This window comes from Erithacus rubecula (assembly GCF_903797595.1).
Source record: "Erithacus rubecula genome assembly, chromosome: 3".
Taxonomy (NCBI): domain Eukaryota; kingdom Metazoa; phylum Chordata; class Aves; order Passeriformes; family Muscicapidae; genus Erithacus; species Erithacus rubecula.
Window position 1 is genome coordinate 23,774,990 of NC_136689.1, and position 19,048 is coordinate 23,794,037.

General features: G+C 43.1%; 2 protein-coding genes across 13 annotated transcripts in view; both read right to left on the reverse strand.

Moving 5' to 3' along the window:
- Positions 1-19,048, reverse strand: part of SGCE (sarcoglycan epsilon) — a 452,776-nt gene that overhangs the window by 250,210 nt on the left and 183,518 nt on the right. The gene's annotated exons all lie outside the window — the stretch shown is intronic.
- Positions 7,645-17,909, reverse strand: PDK4 (pyruvate dehydrogenase kinase 4). The gene is made up of 11 exons (XM_079300414.1): positions 17,564-17,909; positions 16,606-16,747; positions 15,522-15,593; positions 14,760-14,944; positions 14,236-14,325; positions 13,644-13,721; positions 12,951-13,027; positions 12,347-12,445; positions 11,934-12,044; positions 11,099-11,212; positions 7,645-10,146 (listed from the first exon to the last, which is right to left on the reverse strand). The coding sequence occupies exons 1-11, from the start codon at positions 17,703-17,705 to the stop codon at positions 10,003-10,005; spliced, it is 1,254 nt and encodes a 417-aa protein (XP_079156540.1). The 5' UTR covers positions 17,706-17,909; the 3' UTR covers positions 7,645-10,002.

Consider the following 19,048-nt stretch of genomic DNA (forward strand, 5'->3'; position numbering starts at 1 on the left):
CATCCTCCAATGGTGTGGGAAAGAATACAAACTAATGACCTTGGCAGCTTCTTTTTGCACTGGAGCAGAGGTTGCACCCTTCCCTGGTCAAGATAGCTCAGCCTGGTGGATGGAAATGGGCAGATGTGGCAGGGAGCTGTGCAGGGGAGAGGCAGGAGCCCATGGCATGGGGGAAAGGACTGAGAGAGAAAGGGGAGAACTGGCATTAGAATTAGAACTTATATTATAGGTTTTCACGTGGTGTATACTGTCTCAATAAACCTGGGAGAGGTGCCATGCACATTTTGAGGTGAAGTTCTACAGCAAATTAGAAAAGAAAAAAAAAAAAAAAAAAAAAAAAAAAAAAAAAAAAAAAAAAAAAAAAAATCTAATGTTAAACGAGAGGATTAAACACTGTTTACTTAACAACCCAAATCAGCATTTTAAGGGCTGTGAACTATGACTCGTGGTACTTGAAGCTGACAATGCTGTTATGCACACAAGTCTCCATTTGGCCACAATGTTCCTGAGTGCTCTTCCCCCCAGGCACACCAAAGGTCTGATCCTGGCACCAAGGATCACAAGGCACCAGTGTGGGCTGCAGCCCCTGTGCAGAGCAGCTTTCCACTGCAGTGCCTGCAAGGTCAAGGCAAACCCAAACATTGTCTCCTGCACTTCAGGGAGCCTTAACAATGGGCAAACAGACCCATACACAGCCCCATCCCAGGCAGACAGATGGCATTAGCAAGCCTGGATGGAGGCATCCAAGAGACCCTGCACAGCTGTGGAGAGCTGGCTGCTGCTGGAGGTCTCCTTACCCAGCTCTCTCCTGCTCTAATTTCCAGCTGATTGAAACTCCACCAAGTGCTTGACATGCTGTGCTACAGCTGTCATGGTCCCCTCTTGCAGGGCACCCCACACAGCACCTCTGTGCTTTAGAGACGTACTTGAGTTATGAGCTGGGTGTCCCCTCAAGCCTTTGACAGCGGTGCATCCTGTGGAACACCAAGCAGGAGGACTCCTTTTCCAGCTGACCAGGACACACTGTCTGCTGTTGCCTGGCCTTGCTGTGGGTGGGGAAGGGTTTGATATCTAATTATGCCGCGTTGCTGGAACTCGCTGGAGCACAGGGAGAGCTGGAGCAGGGAGAGGGGCACAGGGGCAGCCCTGTCTGCCCTTCACCTTCAGGTGACCTTGGGTGCACTGGTGAGATGGGGGCAAGTGACTCTGGGCAGGCAGGAGCCAACTGCAGGTAGCACCTGAAACAGACTTAAATGTGGGCTCAGACTTTGGCACAGCTCCTTCCAGCAGCCTGGAAAGGGAGAGGGAGCAGTGGCACCAGCAATCTGGGCGGTTCTTGCTGACTCGACATAAACATGTTTTGAAGCTCCCAGCGCAGCCAGCAGGGAACACTCTGTGCCCGTGGGGTCCCTCCCCTGGCTCAGGAGGCTGCCAGAGCAGTGGCCAGGGCACCACTGCTCCCTGTGGCCTCTGGTCCTGGCTGGAGCAGGCTGTGCTGTGCATGCAGCCAGAGTTTGTCCCTACAAGAATAAAAGGGGGAAAAAAAAGTGGAAACTTATAAGCAGAACAAGCTGAAAGCATCTAGCCTCCAGCAGTCATGTGTTTCCTGAAGGGTATTTTACAGGTTTATAATTGTTCACTTCTTATTTACAGTGCTGGTTTGTATCCTTTTATCTAGCACTAGCTACCAGTCTGCCCTCTGCTTAAACCAAGCTATTCATGTCCTAGTATCTGGAGTTCCACTAACTATGGGAGGCAGGCTTTGCTTTTTTAGGTGGCCAGCCCTAAACAGCTGGATTAATCTTCCAGGCGTATTGAAGCAGGCCCTCACATTGTTTGGGGTTTGGACACTCTTAATCCTTTTTAAAAAAAGCCTCAGCTGTGTGAAATGAGCTGTAGCTAGTCACTGTTGTGTGCTGTTAAAGAGTTTTGTCCCTCTCTCTCCAGGCATAGGCAAAATCCCTTTATCCCAGTGGGGCTCTTGGTGGCAAGGACAGACTGCCCACTTTGTGGAACAGGGACACACTTACACCTCAGACACAAAGGTGTCTCTGCCCCCAGACTTCTGCAGGGTGTACTGGGGCTTTTGGTCTCACCTGGCTGGAACAGAAAGGCTGAGCTGACCTCCCTCTGCTCGGGGCTGTTTGGATCTCAGGCTTCTCCAGTATAAGGGCTGCTCTGCATTGAGTAAGGAGGGTGAGCTGGAGCAAGAGCTGTCAGCCAGCTCAGTGCATTTAAATTGCCCATATGTGCATACACACATTTCTGGTCAACATATTTTGAAGGTCTAAATGTCAGTCATATGCTTCTCTTCCTCTCCTAGGTATGGCTTTTCATTTTAAATTCCTCCTGCACAACAAGTGCCATCTTGCAGATCTCATGGCAGGTAACAGAGCGATGTCAACCTCTTGTCTGGTCTTGCACTCTGAAGGACTTAAAAATTACTTTGCTTGCTGTTTTCTAGAGCCTTTAAAGGAGTGTCTCTTTTACAGATCAGCAGCTCAAACCATTTTGGCTTTGTCCAACATTCACTGGTGTTAACAGGAAGCTTGTCACAGATTTCAGTGGACATGGTGTGAAGTCTAAAGGTGAATTATTACTACCCTAATATCTATCATATTGTTTAATATGTTGATCCCACATTATATTACACTGTTTTGTTGATTGAGAGTTAGCATATGTTAGAAACACCACAGAAAAAACAGGGAATTTGATCAGCAATTCTCAGGCATGCTTATAGACAACCCATTGATCCATCATCTATATTCTCTATTCCATACTCTCACACTATTAAAATACGATCAACTGAATAACTGCTTCTGAATCCATTATTAAAAAATACCCCCACAAGTGAGTGTTTACACCAATATACTGTTATTGTCCTAGATATATTTATATTATTTAAAACCCCAAATTTTCCAGTGTAAACATACTTTAAAGAAATGCTGAAAAATATTTATTTTACTCTTTCAATGTCAACAGCCTAGCTGGAATCTTCTGCTTTATGAGAAGAAACTGCTCTCTTCTGAAACAGCCTCTTGATAAGGGTAGACCTCCTCCCCCCAAAACTCTCATTTCCTAAGGCAGTGGATATGTTTGTTCCTAGAAGAATTGGGTGGATTCCCAGTTCTTCTCTGCTTTGTTTGACTATTATAGTTCAGATTTAAAGTCAAGACACATCCTCTTCCTTAAAGTCAATACTCAGAGGTGAGAAATATCATTCTGCTGCAAAGGAAAAGGCAAGAACAATCAGTTGGAGAAGGATGGTAACATCTCTTTCAGGAAGTCCTGAGTACTGTAATACAATTTCCAAGGTCTGTCTGCATCAATTTGTGGCACTCCAGTGAATAATTTTTCCATTGTTTCAGCTGTTCTTACATGGATGTTGCCATTCAAAAGACAGAAGCCTGGGAATATGCAGAAGATGTTACATATTTTTTCCCCTCAAGTGAGCTGACCATGCAGTGGCCCTGAAAAAATCACCAGAATCTTTTGGAAGTGTGACGTGTCTCCAAAGGACTGTTCCCATGCTTTGGCTACAGGAGATAGGCTCAGAGCATGCAGAGCCAGGCATCAGTAGCAGGAGTAGGAAGGACACAAGAACAAGACGGCAAGGCCATGGAGGAGAAGCACATGAATGAGTTTGTACCAGCAGAACACTTCTGGGCATCTCCATTAATAACATGAATAATGAAAACTTCAGGTGTCCCTAGCCAATGCTTGAAAATGAAGCTTCCTTCATTGTGTATTTGTGTAAAACCTGAGCCAAAGCTGATTAGAAGCAAGGGAAAGTTATGAGATCAGAAGGTTTTATAACAGGCCCTAACTAAGCAGAAACAAGTGCTTCTGTGTCAACACAAACATAGTTTTATGCCTGAGCAAACAGCTTCCTGTGGTCTGTGAGGCAATGACACAACCCTGGTAACACTGAGAGTGGTCCAAACCATCTGATCCACCCCTGTGTGAAGGTTGAATTCCACCTGTAATGCCCTTTGTAAGCAGGGGAGTGACTCTGGGTCACCAATAGTCTTTGCAATGCATGTTACTAACTCTGCTGTATGCCACAGGGATTGGAGGAGACCACAAGTAGCCCTGGCAGGTATTCAGACCTGTTTCCCAGTTAATTTGTTAAAAATCAACCCAGAGTGTTGTGGGCAGTAAAGCTGCTAGGAAGAGAAAACCTCTCTAAGGAATAAACACTAGAAAAAGGAGCTTTCAGTAGATCTGATTTCTCAGTATACCCCGTGGCATTTAACACTCAGCATCAGCTACAGTTTGCTTCTACATTTCTAAGTAAAAGGTCTGCTCAGCAACTGGTATTTGTTTGTCCCAGGAGTAGCAAGCATGGTTCAGAGCTGTCTGGCAGCACTGCTGCCCTGTGGAGTGCAGAGTGATGTCTCATGCTGTCTCCTGTGTTCACGTGGCCCCAGGACCAGTCCCAGGCTCAGACAGATCAGCAGTGTCAGTGATCAGAGGCAGCTCCAGGCTGACACAGTTTGTGCCAGCAGCCAGCTCATCTGCAATGATCCCATTGGCATTTGCTGCAGAATAAACATTGCCTGGGACTTTCCATTATATATCCAACCTGGCCAGCAATGACACAACAGCAAGTTTGAGTTCTGTATTTCCAGTTTCCCACAACCACACAGAACTTGAGTAAGAGGACTTGAGTCATTTATCTAAACATAAATATTCACTGACACTTTCTAAAGTCGGAATTGTTCATACAAGGTTCATGCATTGGACTGGCAGGCATGACAAAGGACTTGTGGAAGATGTCTGTCTGCCAGAGTGACAGATGAGAGACAAGAAGAGTACTCCAGCCTTCCTCATATGGGACCAGGTGTCTGTTTTGTGGTAACTGAATGAGATGGGAGCTGGATCACAGCTGAAGCCATCTAAACACAGATGCCTAGAGGTGTCTGGGGTCCCATTACAGTCAGTTGAACTCTGCCACTGGAGAGAGGATTGCTATTCAGGCACCAGAAGTAGGAGTCTATTTCAGGAGAAGCTTTCTGGAGTTCTCTGGATACACTGACAGAGGTCATGAGGGGCAGCTGAGACATCCAACTCACACCTTAGCACACACAGAGACAAGTACACAGTGTCATGATAAGGTGTTGTACTTGGTGTGCTGAATTCCATGCCAAGGTTCTCAGCTTTCAGGCCCAGTCCAGTGATGTGACAGTGCACAGAAACCCCAACCTATAACAGCAATGAAAACAAGTGTCTTTTTTTTTTTTTTTTTTCCACTTGATTTTCTTATTTGAGCCTGGCAGGCAGAACTGTATCACATTAATGTAACTTAAAGCATGCTTGTTCTAAACTAGAAACTCTCTGTCACGTTCCAGGAGAATGTTCAGCAGCTCAAAATAGTGGGATTGGTGGTCACTCCCCTTGCTGTGTTTTCTCCATCACAGTTCTGAAGACCCTGGACTGTGTTCCATCTACTTGCTTGACACCCCACATTGGAGACAGCAGGGAAGAATTAAGACCTGTGGGTGTTTGTGTCCTCTCTTCCCTGTGAGGTGAGTGGAGAGAAGCAGGACTGACTGAAGCTGCCTACCAACAGGTCCCTTCTCTTTGCTGATTGTAGGAGTAGCAGCATCTAGCCAGCACTGAGTCAGGCATTCTGTCTTGGATATGTAGGACAGCACAAATGCACAAAGCCACCTTAGAACCTGCAATACAGGGTCAGGATATAAGCATTTGAAACTGTGTTGTCAGTTCTTGGGAAATACAAACACAAAGATGTTAACATGGAAGTGTGCCCCTTATTCTTAACCATCCCCACCCCCAAAAATTAGCTGAGTTGAGGGATCATAAACTGCCATGTTCTACCTCCCATTTGCTAACTGCTAAAGAACTTCAGGGCAGAAAATTCTTTGGTGTTATGCTTGATCCTCTAAAGTCACCATTGCTGCTATAACTAGGGAAAAAAACCCAACTGTTTTTCCAGTCCAGTAGTGTTTCTTATCAAAGGTAGCAAAGCTTGTTTTGCAATAATTCTTTGGGAAGGACATAATTGCATATAAAGGGCAAAGTCTGGCGGATTTAAAAACTTGGTTAAGTGATAGGGAAACGATGATAATGAACAACTGTGTATCGAGGCGTCAGTGAGATTAATCTGGATATGTGCCCAAGGCACCAGTAACACTAACCAGTAATCAGTGTACACTTTTTAGCTAATGATCTGGAAGAGAAAACACAGGGTGCTTTGGCGTGGTTTCTGTTGACATGAGGAACCTGGCAGTGTAAGGTCCCAATCAGGGGGCAAAGGGCGAAAGTGCAACACCTGCTTATCTCCTGTGGAAGCAGAGCACTCTTCAGCTGTGGGTTAGTGCTGATGTCAGTGCCCCCCTGACATGCCAGCAGCAAGCCAGCCCCACACTGTGACCAGAGCTGGTGCATGGCCTCTCTTACCCACTGGGCTTGTGCAGGGGAAGGTAAAAACCCACATTTTGTATTCTAGACTGCAGGAGCTTGGCTGGGACTGATGGTCTGTGCACAGTGTGCTGCAGACAGACCTGGGTCTGCTGGGGCCATGTGCTCAACAGCAGACAGACAGCAGCTTGAGTCCATCCTGCTGTACTTGGGCATCCCTGCCCCCAAAACCTGCCATGGGCAGGGTATAGAATGCATGTATGTGTATTTCTGCTTCAAAAAACCTAACAGGAATAAAGCAAGGCCTGTCTGTAGAGACTGAAGCAGAGTAAAAATGATAGGAAAACACAAAGGGTCTTTTTGTTGGTGGTTTCCTTTTGTTTGCTGTAGTAGCTCATTGGAGTCCCTGGTGTAATTTAGTTCTGGCTTGTTTATCCCAACACACCTGGCATACCGGTACACATCAGAGTGGTACATTTCTGTAACTTCAAAATGCAAAAATGGGATCCCATGTAATCTGCTTCCCTGGCATTGCAAGTAAAAACCCTTAGGAAGGTGAAACCCTCATTGCCAAGGAGGGTAAACTCAGTACACAAGGCTGTCACTTCCAGGTTTGCTGCCAGACACCTGGAGTCAGGCTGGTTTTTATCTCTCCTCTTTCAGGTAAAGTATCTACATATATTTTTACTGTTACTCTAACTTCTTAAAATTAAGGGAAATGCAGGATGGCCCCAGGCCAACACAAGGCTGCAAAAGCACCAGTGGTACAGGACTGCTGATCATCATCACTACCATTTTCTAACACACCAGCTATGAAAAGCCAGCTGTCCCACTGCTTCAGAGCTATCCCTTTAGCCTGTGTGAAAACGTTCTGTTAGATATAAACCCAATGATGGATTTCTTTTTCTTTTTGGTCTTTTTTTGGTCATTTTCATATTCTTTAAAACTGAACAAAAGACAATTTATTTTAGAGTGTAGAACACACACTGATGGAAGATTTCCAATTCTCATCTCAAAATGAATACTATCCTAATTTAAAAACTAAGTAGATGGGTAAGGTGATGCTCTGATTTTAGGTACTATGTAACCTCTCAACCAATGCAACATTAAGCATAAGCAGATCATTCTTCCAGCTTTTCTTCCCTCTACTGTACCTGACATGCTATGAGTGTTGTTTTTTTCAACTCCACCTGATGAGACTTAAAAACAAAATGCCCTTGCTTGCACTAGACTTCTTAAATATAAAAAAAGATACAGACAACCATTTTAAAGATTTTATTATAAAACTATTTCAACATCTACAACCAAGTAAAAGACTTAAAACTACAGCTCTGCTTTCTGAATAAAATGTCAGTGAACGTTGGAAAAGGTGCTGCATTATCTAGGTAGATAGCTGTCATTTATAATACTACACAGATTTCATGTGTGTTCCTTAAGTGCTACACAACCTCTGCCTGCATCATGAATGTTCCACAGCTTTGCTCTAAAAGCAGCATCACAAACACTTTTGCAGCACCCATGTGCCTCAGCTGCTTTGAAACAGGAATTACTAACTGGAGCAGCTGCAGCTGTGTTACACATGTACCATCAGATCACAACTCAGGTCCAAGCATTACTAGATGCACACAGAAAGGTATAAATTGTGATTGCTTGACAACAATGACTACCTATGTATGTGTTTGTGACCTTGTATTCAATTCAAAAAATCAACAAAAACTCTATTACTTTATGACAGTGAAAGCAGCTTTTTTACACCTGTATGTTGTAGACAAAGGTATTTCCTTTTTATTAGCCATTTCATTCAATGAGCTGAGCTCAGATGCATGATCTGGTGACTCTTGGTGACTGCAGCTTATTCACCAGGATAAAAACAGTCTAGATGCAGTACTAAAGTCATCATGCCCAGCAGTTATTATTAATACATCTAAAATTAGTTTTTAAAATAAATGAGGCATATAAAAATACTCTTTTATTTTCAATGAGAAATATATCTCAACAGGACTTCAAGAATGGAAAGGAAGTTTCCTATTAAAAACCATTTTAGATTCATAGTGGAATATGGAGTCATTTTCTGTCCAACAAATGGAAATCTCTAATAGAAAACTGCCATACTGAGCTGGATGCTTTACTGTATTTGCAGCTTCTTGCAAAGGATCACATAAACAAAAGATAATATGATAATTAGTAAAAAAACTTCAAGTAATATTCTACAGCCCTGATGAACTTTTGACTGGCCAGCTTGGCAACATCCAATAGTTTAACATCTGTTAAGTTTACCTTGCTTACAAAAGGGAAAACACACAAAGAAGATGGGTAAGGAAGAAGCCTACTGAGAATGGAGTATTTTCTGAACAACTCTTTCCTACTGGCACTGTTCCTGTGGGAATTCCCCCTGTTTTGCTGCTCATAAAAGCTTTCCTGTAGCTTTCAGTGCTGTTTATATTTTGATACATTTCCTAAGCCTTTTCCATTGCAATGAACTGTTCTTAGAATAAATTTTTACCACTCCTGAAAACCCTTCCAACAGACCTTCAGTGCCCACCCACAGCTTTCAGGGTATAGATTCCCTATGTACAACTTGGAGCTGATGTGGTCCAATACAAATTTGAAAAATACAATTTGCAGATTTTGGTTTAGTGTATTGAACCACTAATCTAACAGAACAGAAACAAACCACAAGACTGTGTTTTAAACATGCTGTTTTTCACAACATGCTTATACAATACATATCACCAAACCCTTTCTGTTCAACTTGCATGTCTGACTTCAGCCCTTGGAAAATCCTAACGGAGCTGGCACACATTCTCCAGAATACAGGGGCATAGGTTAGATGTACCCTAATGCTAGAGCTGTTACAACCAAGCAGCTTTCCATTTCTTTCCAGTAGCTTTTAAAAATATCCTGATTTTCTTCTTCATTACCTTATGGATAGCAACCCTACTTGGCTGATTTCCCATGGACAGTTTAACATAAAATATCTACAATGTGACTCACAGAGCAAGGCCCACATAAGAATTATTCCTGGAATAACTTTTTTTTTTTTTTTTTAATGGGACCTCCTTATATATGGCAAACCCTTTCTCCCTACCTCCCAGGGCTCCCTTTCTTGCAGTCAGGCTGTACTTGAATGCTGTTTATATCTTGCTACAAGACTGCCATGTTATATATCCAAAGGTTATAAATACAACTTTAATGTATGGATGTTATCTATCTACCTGAGAAGTTCTGTAATAAGATAAACTGCTGATAACTATTCTAACAGGAAAATATGCATCAGCATAACTCGTTTATCAGTCAGTAGTCAGAATTCAAGCATTAAACAGGATTTAAAAATTGCACACCTCTACCACGCCAAGTCTTTGATCATAGTAAAAAAATAGCTTCATTTTTCTCTATACACAGCTCTTCTTTAAAGACATATGTGCTCCTATTTTCCTCATCCTTAAGTCCACAGCAAGGTTTCAGATTCAGTGCATACAGCCTAGATTTATAATACTCTTATCTTCTTTTTTCCTCTGCTAGTCCTGAATCTTGCTTGTTTGAAGGTAGATGAATACTTCCAAATGCTGCTCTTGAAGCCAGCTTGATCCCCTGGGGTGTCTCAATACCAACTTCTCTTCACGAAGCTGCACTCTGCTTTGCCATATCCTTTGGGCCTTTACTTGGGACACACCAGTCATCTGCCTCTGAGGTAGCCTGGTAATGCTTGGAAGCTGATTTGTTAAAAACTGGGAGTTTTTCTACTGATTCTGTTGATAAGGCCTAAAAATCAAGAAGGAACAGGTTACTATATCTCAAAAATGTCCCTTAGTAAAAATGCATTCAGCATGCCTAAAGTGTTAGCCAGTGACACTACAAAACAAAGTGATTCCCACAAATGTTTCTACAATAGATGTGGTAGTTTATGTGCTTCAGTATCTACGATTGCTTTGGGTAATTTGGTAGGACAAAGGCAGTAACATCACATCCTATTTATGCATTTTTAATAGGCCTTAAGCAGTACCCTCTAACATGTTTTCAAGATAGTCCAGGAGTGCATGGAAAAGGACTTTGATTTGTAAAACTCCATTGAAAACTCCAGTGAAAATTTTTCAATGAAAGTGTTACATACACATAGCTGAACTGTCTCTTCCTTTCATATTTCTCTGATTGCACTTCAGTGTTTTCAGTTTAGCAAGAGAAATTCAAAGCAAGTTTTTCCAATTATTAGGCACAGAAAGTAGAAAAGAACATGTACTGCTGTTTGTTTCTTATAGAAACAGCAGAGCAAGTTATATGACCAATGTTCAAAATTACTGGTCTGTGAATCCCACAGAGGGGCTATATGGCAGATGTTGAATAGCACCTTAAGGTGACTCTTTCAGGATTTAGTTTATACAGACTTTCTGGTTTTCAAAGTAAATAAACCAGATCTGTTGCTCACACCTTTACTTTGCTCTCTTCAAGTACTTTGTATTCCATGAAAAAGCAGACAACCTCTTAACACAATCTGAAAACCAACAGTGCTCTCACTAGGAGTTGTTCAAGTAGACTAGTTAAAGCTAAGTGACTTTTTTGATACCAGTTAAAAAACAATTATTAAACTGTCATTTCTCAAAAAAAACCTAAGAGCTACTCATGAGCAGAGAATCTGTTTACCTTAAAATGGTAACAAGTAGTTATCCCATTGCATTAATGTTACCAATCTTTTATTTAACTAAATTTAAATACATACCTTCAAGTAGATGATAGCATCTGTTCCATAACCACATATGGAGTAAAGATTTAGGTCTCCTTGAAAGTATTTAGCATAGAGACGAGAAATTGGCAAGCCATACCCAAAGCCAGCCTAAAAATAAAGTACAATATAAGATTAATTATTTTTTACTAGCTCTAATGGCCTAAAGTTAAATAGCTGGAGAGTCTTCAGAGATTTTTAAGCTCTTAAAAAATCCATTGCATTTCCTCCTCTCTTAGAAGAAATCATAAATTCTAATCAGTTTCATAGAGAATGCTGAAGCTGACCATTAACAACCCAATCACAAGAAAAAAGATCTCCATGGAGGAGGGAGGGTCTATATATATGTCCCACTTTTACATATTATATTTCAATATTTTTCCCTCCTTTGTTATTGATAGTAGAGCTTGATTAGTAAAAGGAGCTTGCTACTGGGAAATAAACATAATCATCTAAAAGACTGTTCCAGTTGTGCTTGTCTCCAGAAAGACTGCATGATCTACAGCAAGTTTGAGGACTGAGTGAAGAGTGAAGACAAAGTAAATTAGTGTCATTGGAATGCAAGAAGAAAAACAAAACAAAACAAAAAAAAAAAAAGGAGGCGGTTAGATTCAGGTTGGAGCATTCTTCTTTGTTTATGCCTTTAAAAGCATATTTTTTTGTCCACTAAGCTAAATACTAAAATTCTGTTTCAGAAAGTGCAAATTTATACTTATGGGGCTCAGTAAATCTGCATACCCCACAGAGCAGCTGGATGGAAGTAGTGTTTCATTATTAACCCACCAACACTTACAACAACCTAATTGCAACAAGAGTATTGGGAGTATCTTACAAGAGGGGTATTTCGACCATCATCCACGTTTGGCCTTGGTGCAGTGGAATACATGTAGCTGAAGAGCCTCTCAATTTTCCTCACGGGAACACCACCTCCTCGGTCTGAGATCTGGTTTAAGAGAGAATGAAGTTAACAACAAGCAGGCACTAAGAATGGTATTTAAAATGCTGTTATTTGAACACACCTTTCCAGCAGTCATAAATGCAAACATTTGTTTTGCAGCACATTTTTTTTTCAACTAGATAACGGTGCTACACAGAGGCTCCTGTCATCCAGAGATGATGTGAGCTTTTGTGCTCATGCATAGTGTCTCTGACCTGTTCTCGAGGCCAGATCTTTTAGTAGAACCAGCTCAGCATGTATAATAACAAAGATTACATTAAGCCCATTGTAGTAAGCCAACAAAATACCTTGATTGCCAGGTCTTCTTTCCCTAGAACAACTGTCACTTCAATTGGAGAAAGGGTAGGACTGTTTTCTTGGAATTCAACAGTTGCTCTCATTGAATTCTAGGGAAAAGAAGGTTACCACGATCAGAGGTTGTTGAATCTATGCACTTCAAACCATATCCCTCTTACATACAGGCAAAATTATCCTCTATTCCTATCAGTGCCTGTTTTCCAATGGACACACTTAGCATTTTGGCATAATGGGACCAGAGGACGTCTCACACCTAAAAGTGTCTAAAGATAGCCAAGACTCTTCTGAGTGAAAGATTACAATGTTCTTGACCAACATTAACTCAGGCACAATAAATTAAATAACATAACTCCCTTAAAGTCAACAGGTTTCTGGAGAAGAGCAAAGTTCAGCAGCTGTTAAAGGCTGCCAGATTTCTGTACATCATGTTGGCAGTACTGGAGTTCAGTTGCACTCACTATTCCTAAAGACATTCTGTCCACTCCACAGAAAAGGCAGTAGGGCAAAGCTGCAGATGTAAGCTCTAATAGCAGAAGGCTACTGGTGGTCACAACCCCACATCCCACTTCACTCTCTCAGTTTATATTCACATACCTTAAAGAGCTCAAAAAGCATGTGAAAAAGATGAGATGGAACATATACAATGCTAATTGGCTCTCCTGGAGCTTTCCCTAGAGGAAAGGAAAAGTAAAAACACTTATAAGGATGACAACATTTTTCTATATGGTATCCAAATTTTACAATGAGCAAGTTGCACAAACAAACAAAAGAATAAATCAATTTTTTGTTTTCCCCCCCTCCAAAACTGGCAAACAGCTTTACGCATTCATAGCAGCGTTTAGATTGCAATTGTCACTTGCTTGTAAGTTTCTTTTCTAATAAACAAAAAAATCCAAGTATTTATTCCCCTTTATAAATAAAGGATTTCAAACATTAAGCAGACTGCTGTCATCAGACACATGCAGGCAGCTCAGACCAGACCCAGCATTTCAGTCAGCAATCCCAGTTCCTCACTCCAGGTATGGAGGTCCTCTCTAGCAACTTCTCAAATTATTTTAAGTACAATATTTTCTCAGATTTATAAATGGTACCTCAAAAATGTTGTGTTTAAGATACACCAACATTTGAGTTCTAACATGGAAGTTAAATGAGGTGCCTGTAATGGAAAATGAAGAGGAACTAGCCTGAGTCAGATCAATTGGTATGTGCACTAAAGTTATAGAATTGGGAGCCTTTTGACTCAGTAAAAGAAGCAGTTTGCCTACCAATAGGAAGCTCTCATCTTACCATTCACTTGAGTAAGTTTCATTTCTGGAGATGTTAAGTAATACTGGTCACACAACATCTTGGAACTTTCATAAGCATCTGAAATAAATATTTAAATAAATGATGTGAAGTGTAATATCATGCAATGCAAAAGCTCATTCTAATTCATGGCAATGCAGCTTTTGACTCGTGTTAGACACTCTAAGACACAGGGAAGGTGTGTCAAGGAAATGACAACATTGCATCCACTGTGTGCACTAAAAATCAACAATGGGCAATTACAGAAGCATGAGCAAATCTTTGAACAGTTTGAGAATTGTATGGAACTGATGCATCTGTTATCTTCCACTAGGTAAAACCAACCTCAACACCTCAGACAACTTCAATTCTTACTTAATCTGTGACTTGCTAGGACTTATTCCAACACAGTTTTTTACTGCTACTTTGTATCGTAAATTCTGTCCTCTAAAGGCTCATGCTTTGATAAGACTGCATTCAGCTATTTCAAAGCCAGTCAGCATCCTCTACAACAGAAGGTGGCTACCCAAACTGCTTGCAATCAGATACAGATACTGATCAGGAAGAGGAACGTTAAAGCTCTGAGAATACGCACCATTCACTACTTCAACGACATCACAGCAAGGATCAATACTTCCAATGTGCCTTGGGTGCCCAGAGCCAGATTTATCATCAAAAAGAAGAGCTGTTTGACATGAGAACAACACAACATTTAATTACAAATACTGTGTTATTTAAAAAAGCCCCCAAACTGAGACCAATACAGTGTGATCACAACATATAATCACATAAAATATTGAATGTTGTTTACGGCTTTTATGAGTAAAAATGCTATCTACTGTCAGCAAACTATGTTGGCTTTTCTGTAGCTCACATCTAAAGGTTTTTCAGACATAAAGAAAGATACCTCTTTACATATTCCACAGAAGAGTTATTTCAATTATTCTGTAGGCTAGAAAACAAGTTTTCCCATTGCTTTCTTAAGTGATAGATTCAGTTTCTAACTTTTCAGTGTCACAAAATCATGTGAAGCAGTTCTCCAGTAGTTTTAAGAAGTGTTTACATTAACATGTTACTCATTAGGTTAAAGTTTTTTCTCAAGTAAAAATTTCTACTTACTGTGTTGGTTCATTAGCATCCGAGTGGAAATACGGCTCATGTAAAAACGATCCAAAAAATACTGGATGTTTTGATTGGTGACAGGATCTACTTTAAAAGTGTCTTTGTATTCAATTATTCCTTGTGCCATTGTAGGAACCACATCATGATGTCTGTTTCGGACTCTAATTAGAGTATCTATAAAGCTAGGTTAAAAAGAGATCTTTTTAGAACATTATTCTAGACTACATAGAAGCAAGCTTTGTATAATGTAATTATCTAATCTAGCACCAGCACAGGTAAGTACTTAACAGCCTTAATTCTAAAATACAGTGTGGTTTTCTTTGCTCTTTTGAAAGTAATTCCTCATTGACCTAACAAAGAAGTCTTTGGCATTTTTAAAACAAAAGGTATAATGAGCCATATCAAATTCACCACCTGTTCACTCATTTATTTGAGCAGAGGAAAATGTAAGAAAAGGAAAAAGATCCCAAGCTGACACCCTGGAAACAAGCAAAGATATGACTTCACAGGTAATTTTTCTTCTATTTCTCTGTCATGACAGCTCAAGGGGCAATATGACCTTGAAATTAGGCTGCAATAGGTCATATCTATTTGCAATACTGCTAAACATGGTCAGAGATTTCAACCAGCTTGTTCTATGTTCAGCTCTTCCTGTTAAATTATCAAATTCAGCTCATCACAGCCATCAGTCTGACATCAATATATTGTGAGAAGTAGAATGTGAACTAAAAAGTTCAAAGAAAAAAATGAAAAGCTTACTCAGATAAGACTTTTTGGTCATCTGGGCTTTTCTGATGGAACTCAATCAACTCCTTTAGGCTTTGGAGGTACCTATTGAAAAAGAACACAAGAAATATATGCTATTAATTTTATTTTTATTAATCTAGCATTATGAAAACTACTTTGTCTTGTGCACATCATTAGTCCTAAAAAGTCATCTTTAGTTTTAAGTATCTTTGAATATCCAAGTTACAACCAACAATGGAATGACACTTGGACACTTCCTGACTGCCTGAACTCCAGAAGGCTTTAAGTCTTTTCTTGTGCCTGCCACCAGAGAGGAATCTCACCCCTCACTTAAGGATCCCCTTCTTGAGAAGAGATGCATTTCAAAACCAGATCCAAATGACAATGCCAATCAGGAAGCCACTTAAGCAAATTTTTTTTCCAAATCTGATCAGCTTTGGCATAAGCTAAGTAGCTGAGCCTCTTGCACTAACATCTGTCAGCCTTGACACATACAGCAAAGGCACAACTGTTTGCTATATTAAGAGGAGTTTCTAGATTTCACTCTAATACTTCTGCTGTTTATGTCAGCCATCCTGGCAAATGCTGTAACTGTGCCAGTAAGCAAGGTTAAATCAGATTCAACCACTGTGTCAACTGCAGAGATTATGTAAACTGAATTTCAAACACTTGCTGCACAGGTCCAGCAACTTTGGAATAGAAGCTCTGTTAGTAACTCCATCAGTGAGAGATCAAAACAAGTACATAGCCTGCTTTTCCATTCTGTGTGGGTCTGAGTCTGTAATGCTGTGTGGAAACAGAACAAGTTCTCTTTTCCCCTTCTTAAAGAAGTAAAATTTGCTCTATTAGCTATTTCAAACTGTTAGCTTCCCTCCCCCCACACCTATCTAAAGATAAGAATATAACCATATTGCTTTTCAATTTAATTTTAGTATGCTAGAAAAGGGCAGCCTGTAACAGCTTGCAACTCAGATTTGATGAAGGAACTGCAATTCTACTGTATTTTCTTATGCTTTCTACTATTTAGAAAAGTCTGTAACAACAGTTCTCAAAGCTGTGCTACTTTGCATGCTGGATTCAAGCAGTGCATACTTACCAGCTTTTTACTAATTTTACTGATGGAGTGCCTAGTAATTTATCAGGAAGAAGATCAATTTCTTTCAGGATATTTGCAAACCTCACAGGAAGTTCTTGTCGCAAAAATGAGAAAGAAGTTCTCTCACATCCATTAGTCGAGCCTAGGAAAAAAAAATAAAGCTTTCGTTTAAGTAAGTTTCAAGATGCAAATACAGATTGATGACTTTCCATAAACTTCAGGACTCCATTTCTCTGCAATCATGAGGCTTTTACCGGCCAGCTCTCCTGAGTGTTAGGTGTTACATGTTTGTGCTGAACGCTGTTTGCATGACAATAAGACACAGCGTGTTCCAGGACGGAATACTTGTTCAGTTCCCATTTAGACATCAGACTTAATTGCAATCCCCGAAGAAGCTCTGGGGCCTCTGTAAACAGGAGGTTGCTCGGGGTGACGCCTGGCAGTATCATGTGCGCACAGGGCTGCCAAAGCGATAATGGGCTCTGGGAACAGCGCGTTCGCTCCGCCCGACGGCTCCTCCCGACTCCGAGCGCGCAACTCGCCCCGCAGCCGTGTCCCGTGTCCCGTGTCCCGTGCCCCGTGTCCCGTGTCCCTCTCAGTGCCCGCACCCCACCAACACCGTCCACGCAGTGTCGCAGCGCATCTCCAGCTCGGATGGTGGCACTCGCAGCTCTCCAGCCCTGGCACCTGGCCCGCGGGTACCGCGGCGGGGCTGCCACCCGAGGCCACCGCCCCGCCGCCGCCACCAGGCTGGGGCCGGCAGATTCCCAGCGGGGCTGGAACACCCGGCGGGGCCGCTCCCCTCCTCCGAGCAGCCGAGCCGAGGGGCGGCAGCGGCTTCAGCGCTGCTGAGCGCGGACCCCTCCGGGCGGCATCGCCGCCTCCCCATCCCGCGGGGAAACGAGCCCCAGAGCCCCTGCACCCAGCCCCGACCTCCCCCGCTCCTCCCGACTCTCACCGAAATCCAGCAACTGCTTGATGGAGAGCGGGGAGGGGGAGAAGCGGGAGAACTGCTCCACCTCCTGCGGCAGCCGGCCGCTGCCGGCACTGGCCCCCGCCAGTGGGGCGGCGCTGCGGAGGGCAATGCGGGCGGCCTTCATCGCTGCCTGGCGCGGGTGCGAGCGGTGAGGGAGCGGGATGCCCTGCCTCCGGGACTGTCGCTGTCCCCTCGCCTGTGGCGGGGGCTTCACGTGGCGCCCGTATTTACAATCGCGGGGAGGCGGGGCTCGGGCGGGCCGTGCCCCGCCGGGCGCCTCGTGACAGCGCTGGCGGCGCTCCCCGTGCGCGCTGTGCCGGCCCGGCGGGCGCTCCGCCAGCGGCACGGCTGCAGCCGCGGGCCAGGACACACGGAGCTGCCGCTGCGCCGCCCGCGGTGACCTTGTGCACCGGGCAGGGGCCGGGCGAGGCTGGCAGGGCGGCCGTGCCCGGCTGCGAGGGGCCCGCGCTGCTGCCGCCCCTCACGGCCCTGTACGGGCTGCGCACAGGCACCCGATGGGCGCCATGGCCCGGCGTGAGGGGAGCGGGGGTCCCCGGGGAGCTGTGTGTGTGCACTCACACAGGAGTGCTGGCAGTGCTGCCCATGGAACTGTGTGTGTGTGCACTCACACAGGAGTGCTGGTAATGCTGCACACTGAGCGGTGTGTGTATATGTGCACTCATATAGTGATGCTGGCAGTGCTGCCCATCACATTTGTGTGTGTGTGTGCACTCATACAGGGGTGCTGGCCGTGCTGGTACTGACAGGATAGGTCCAGGATCGGCGCAGAGGCTCGTGGAAGGCAAAGGGAGCCAAATCAGATCCCAGCTGGAGGGTTCAGGTTGTCGACATGTAGGTCATGGCTGTGACCTGGTTAAAAGTGACCAAATCCCCGAGGACAGCTGTGCTGGTGACGCACTGGGTCCCAGATCAGCATGTGGCATGTGGCCTTTATTTACTGTCACTAGAGCTGACCTAAGAAGGGGATGACACAGTGCTCTCAGGGACAGCTGATCTCCCAGGGTCACCATCGATCTGGGAAAAGCCCCCTCACCTTTCCTCTCTGCTGGGGTAGGAGCTTGGATCTCCAGTGCTGCCTGGACTTTTCCCAACATGCCAAGTCCAGTTCACTGAGGGCAGGGTTTGCATAATGCATTGAATAATGGAATTAATGTCAGCAGAGGGCTTTTGGACATCCGAAAACTTGGTCTGTAACAGCAGGAGTGTGTGGCAGTAAAATAATATGAAATAATTATGCCCTGATATACAACTCCCCAATGCAATTTTATAGGCATGTATTTACACATGCACATATGTAAACTCTTTTTCAAGGGAAGGAAAATCAAATTCCTCACAGGAAATATGTGCACTTAGTTTAATAGGCAGAGGAAAATACTTTAGCTTGCCATTAGACTGCTTTTTTAACTTTATCTCATTTTTGTCTTTCTAGTATATCTGTTAACCCTA

Bases quoted from the DNA above. Each gene is read 5' to 3' on its own strand.
- PDK4 (XM_079300414.1), bottom strand. From the start codon at position 17,705: ATGAAGGCCGCCCGCATTGCCCTCCGCAGCGCCGCCCCACTGGCGGGG. The intron at 16,748-17,563 runs GTGAGAGTCGGG...TTTTTTTCCTAG, and splicing joins CAAGCAGTTGCTGGATTTCG to GCTCGACTAATGGATGTGAG. The intron at 11,213-11,933 runs GTAAGATACTCC...CTTTATTTTTAG, and splicing joins ATGGTCGAAATACCCCTCTT to GCTGGCTTTGGGTATGGCTT.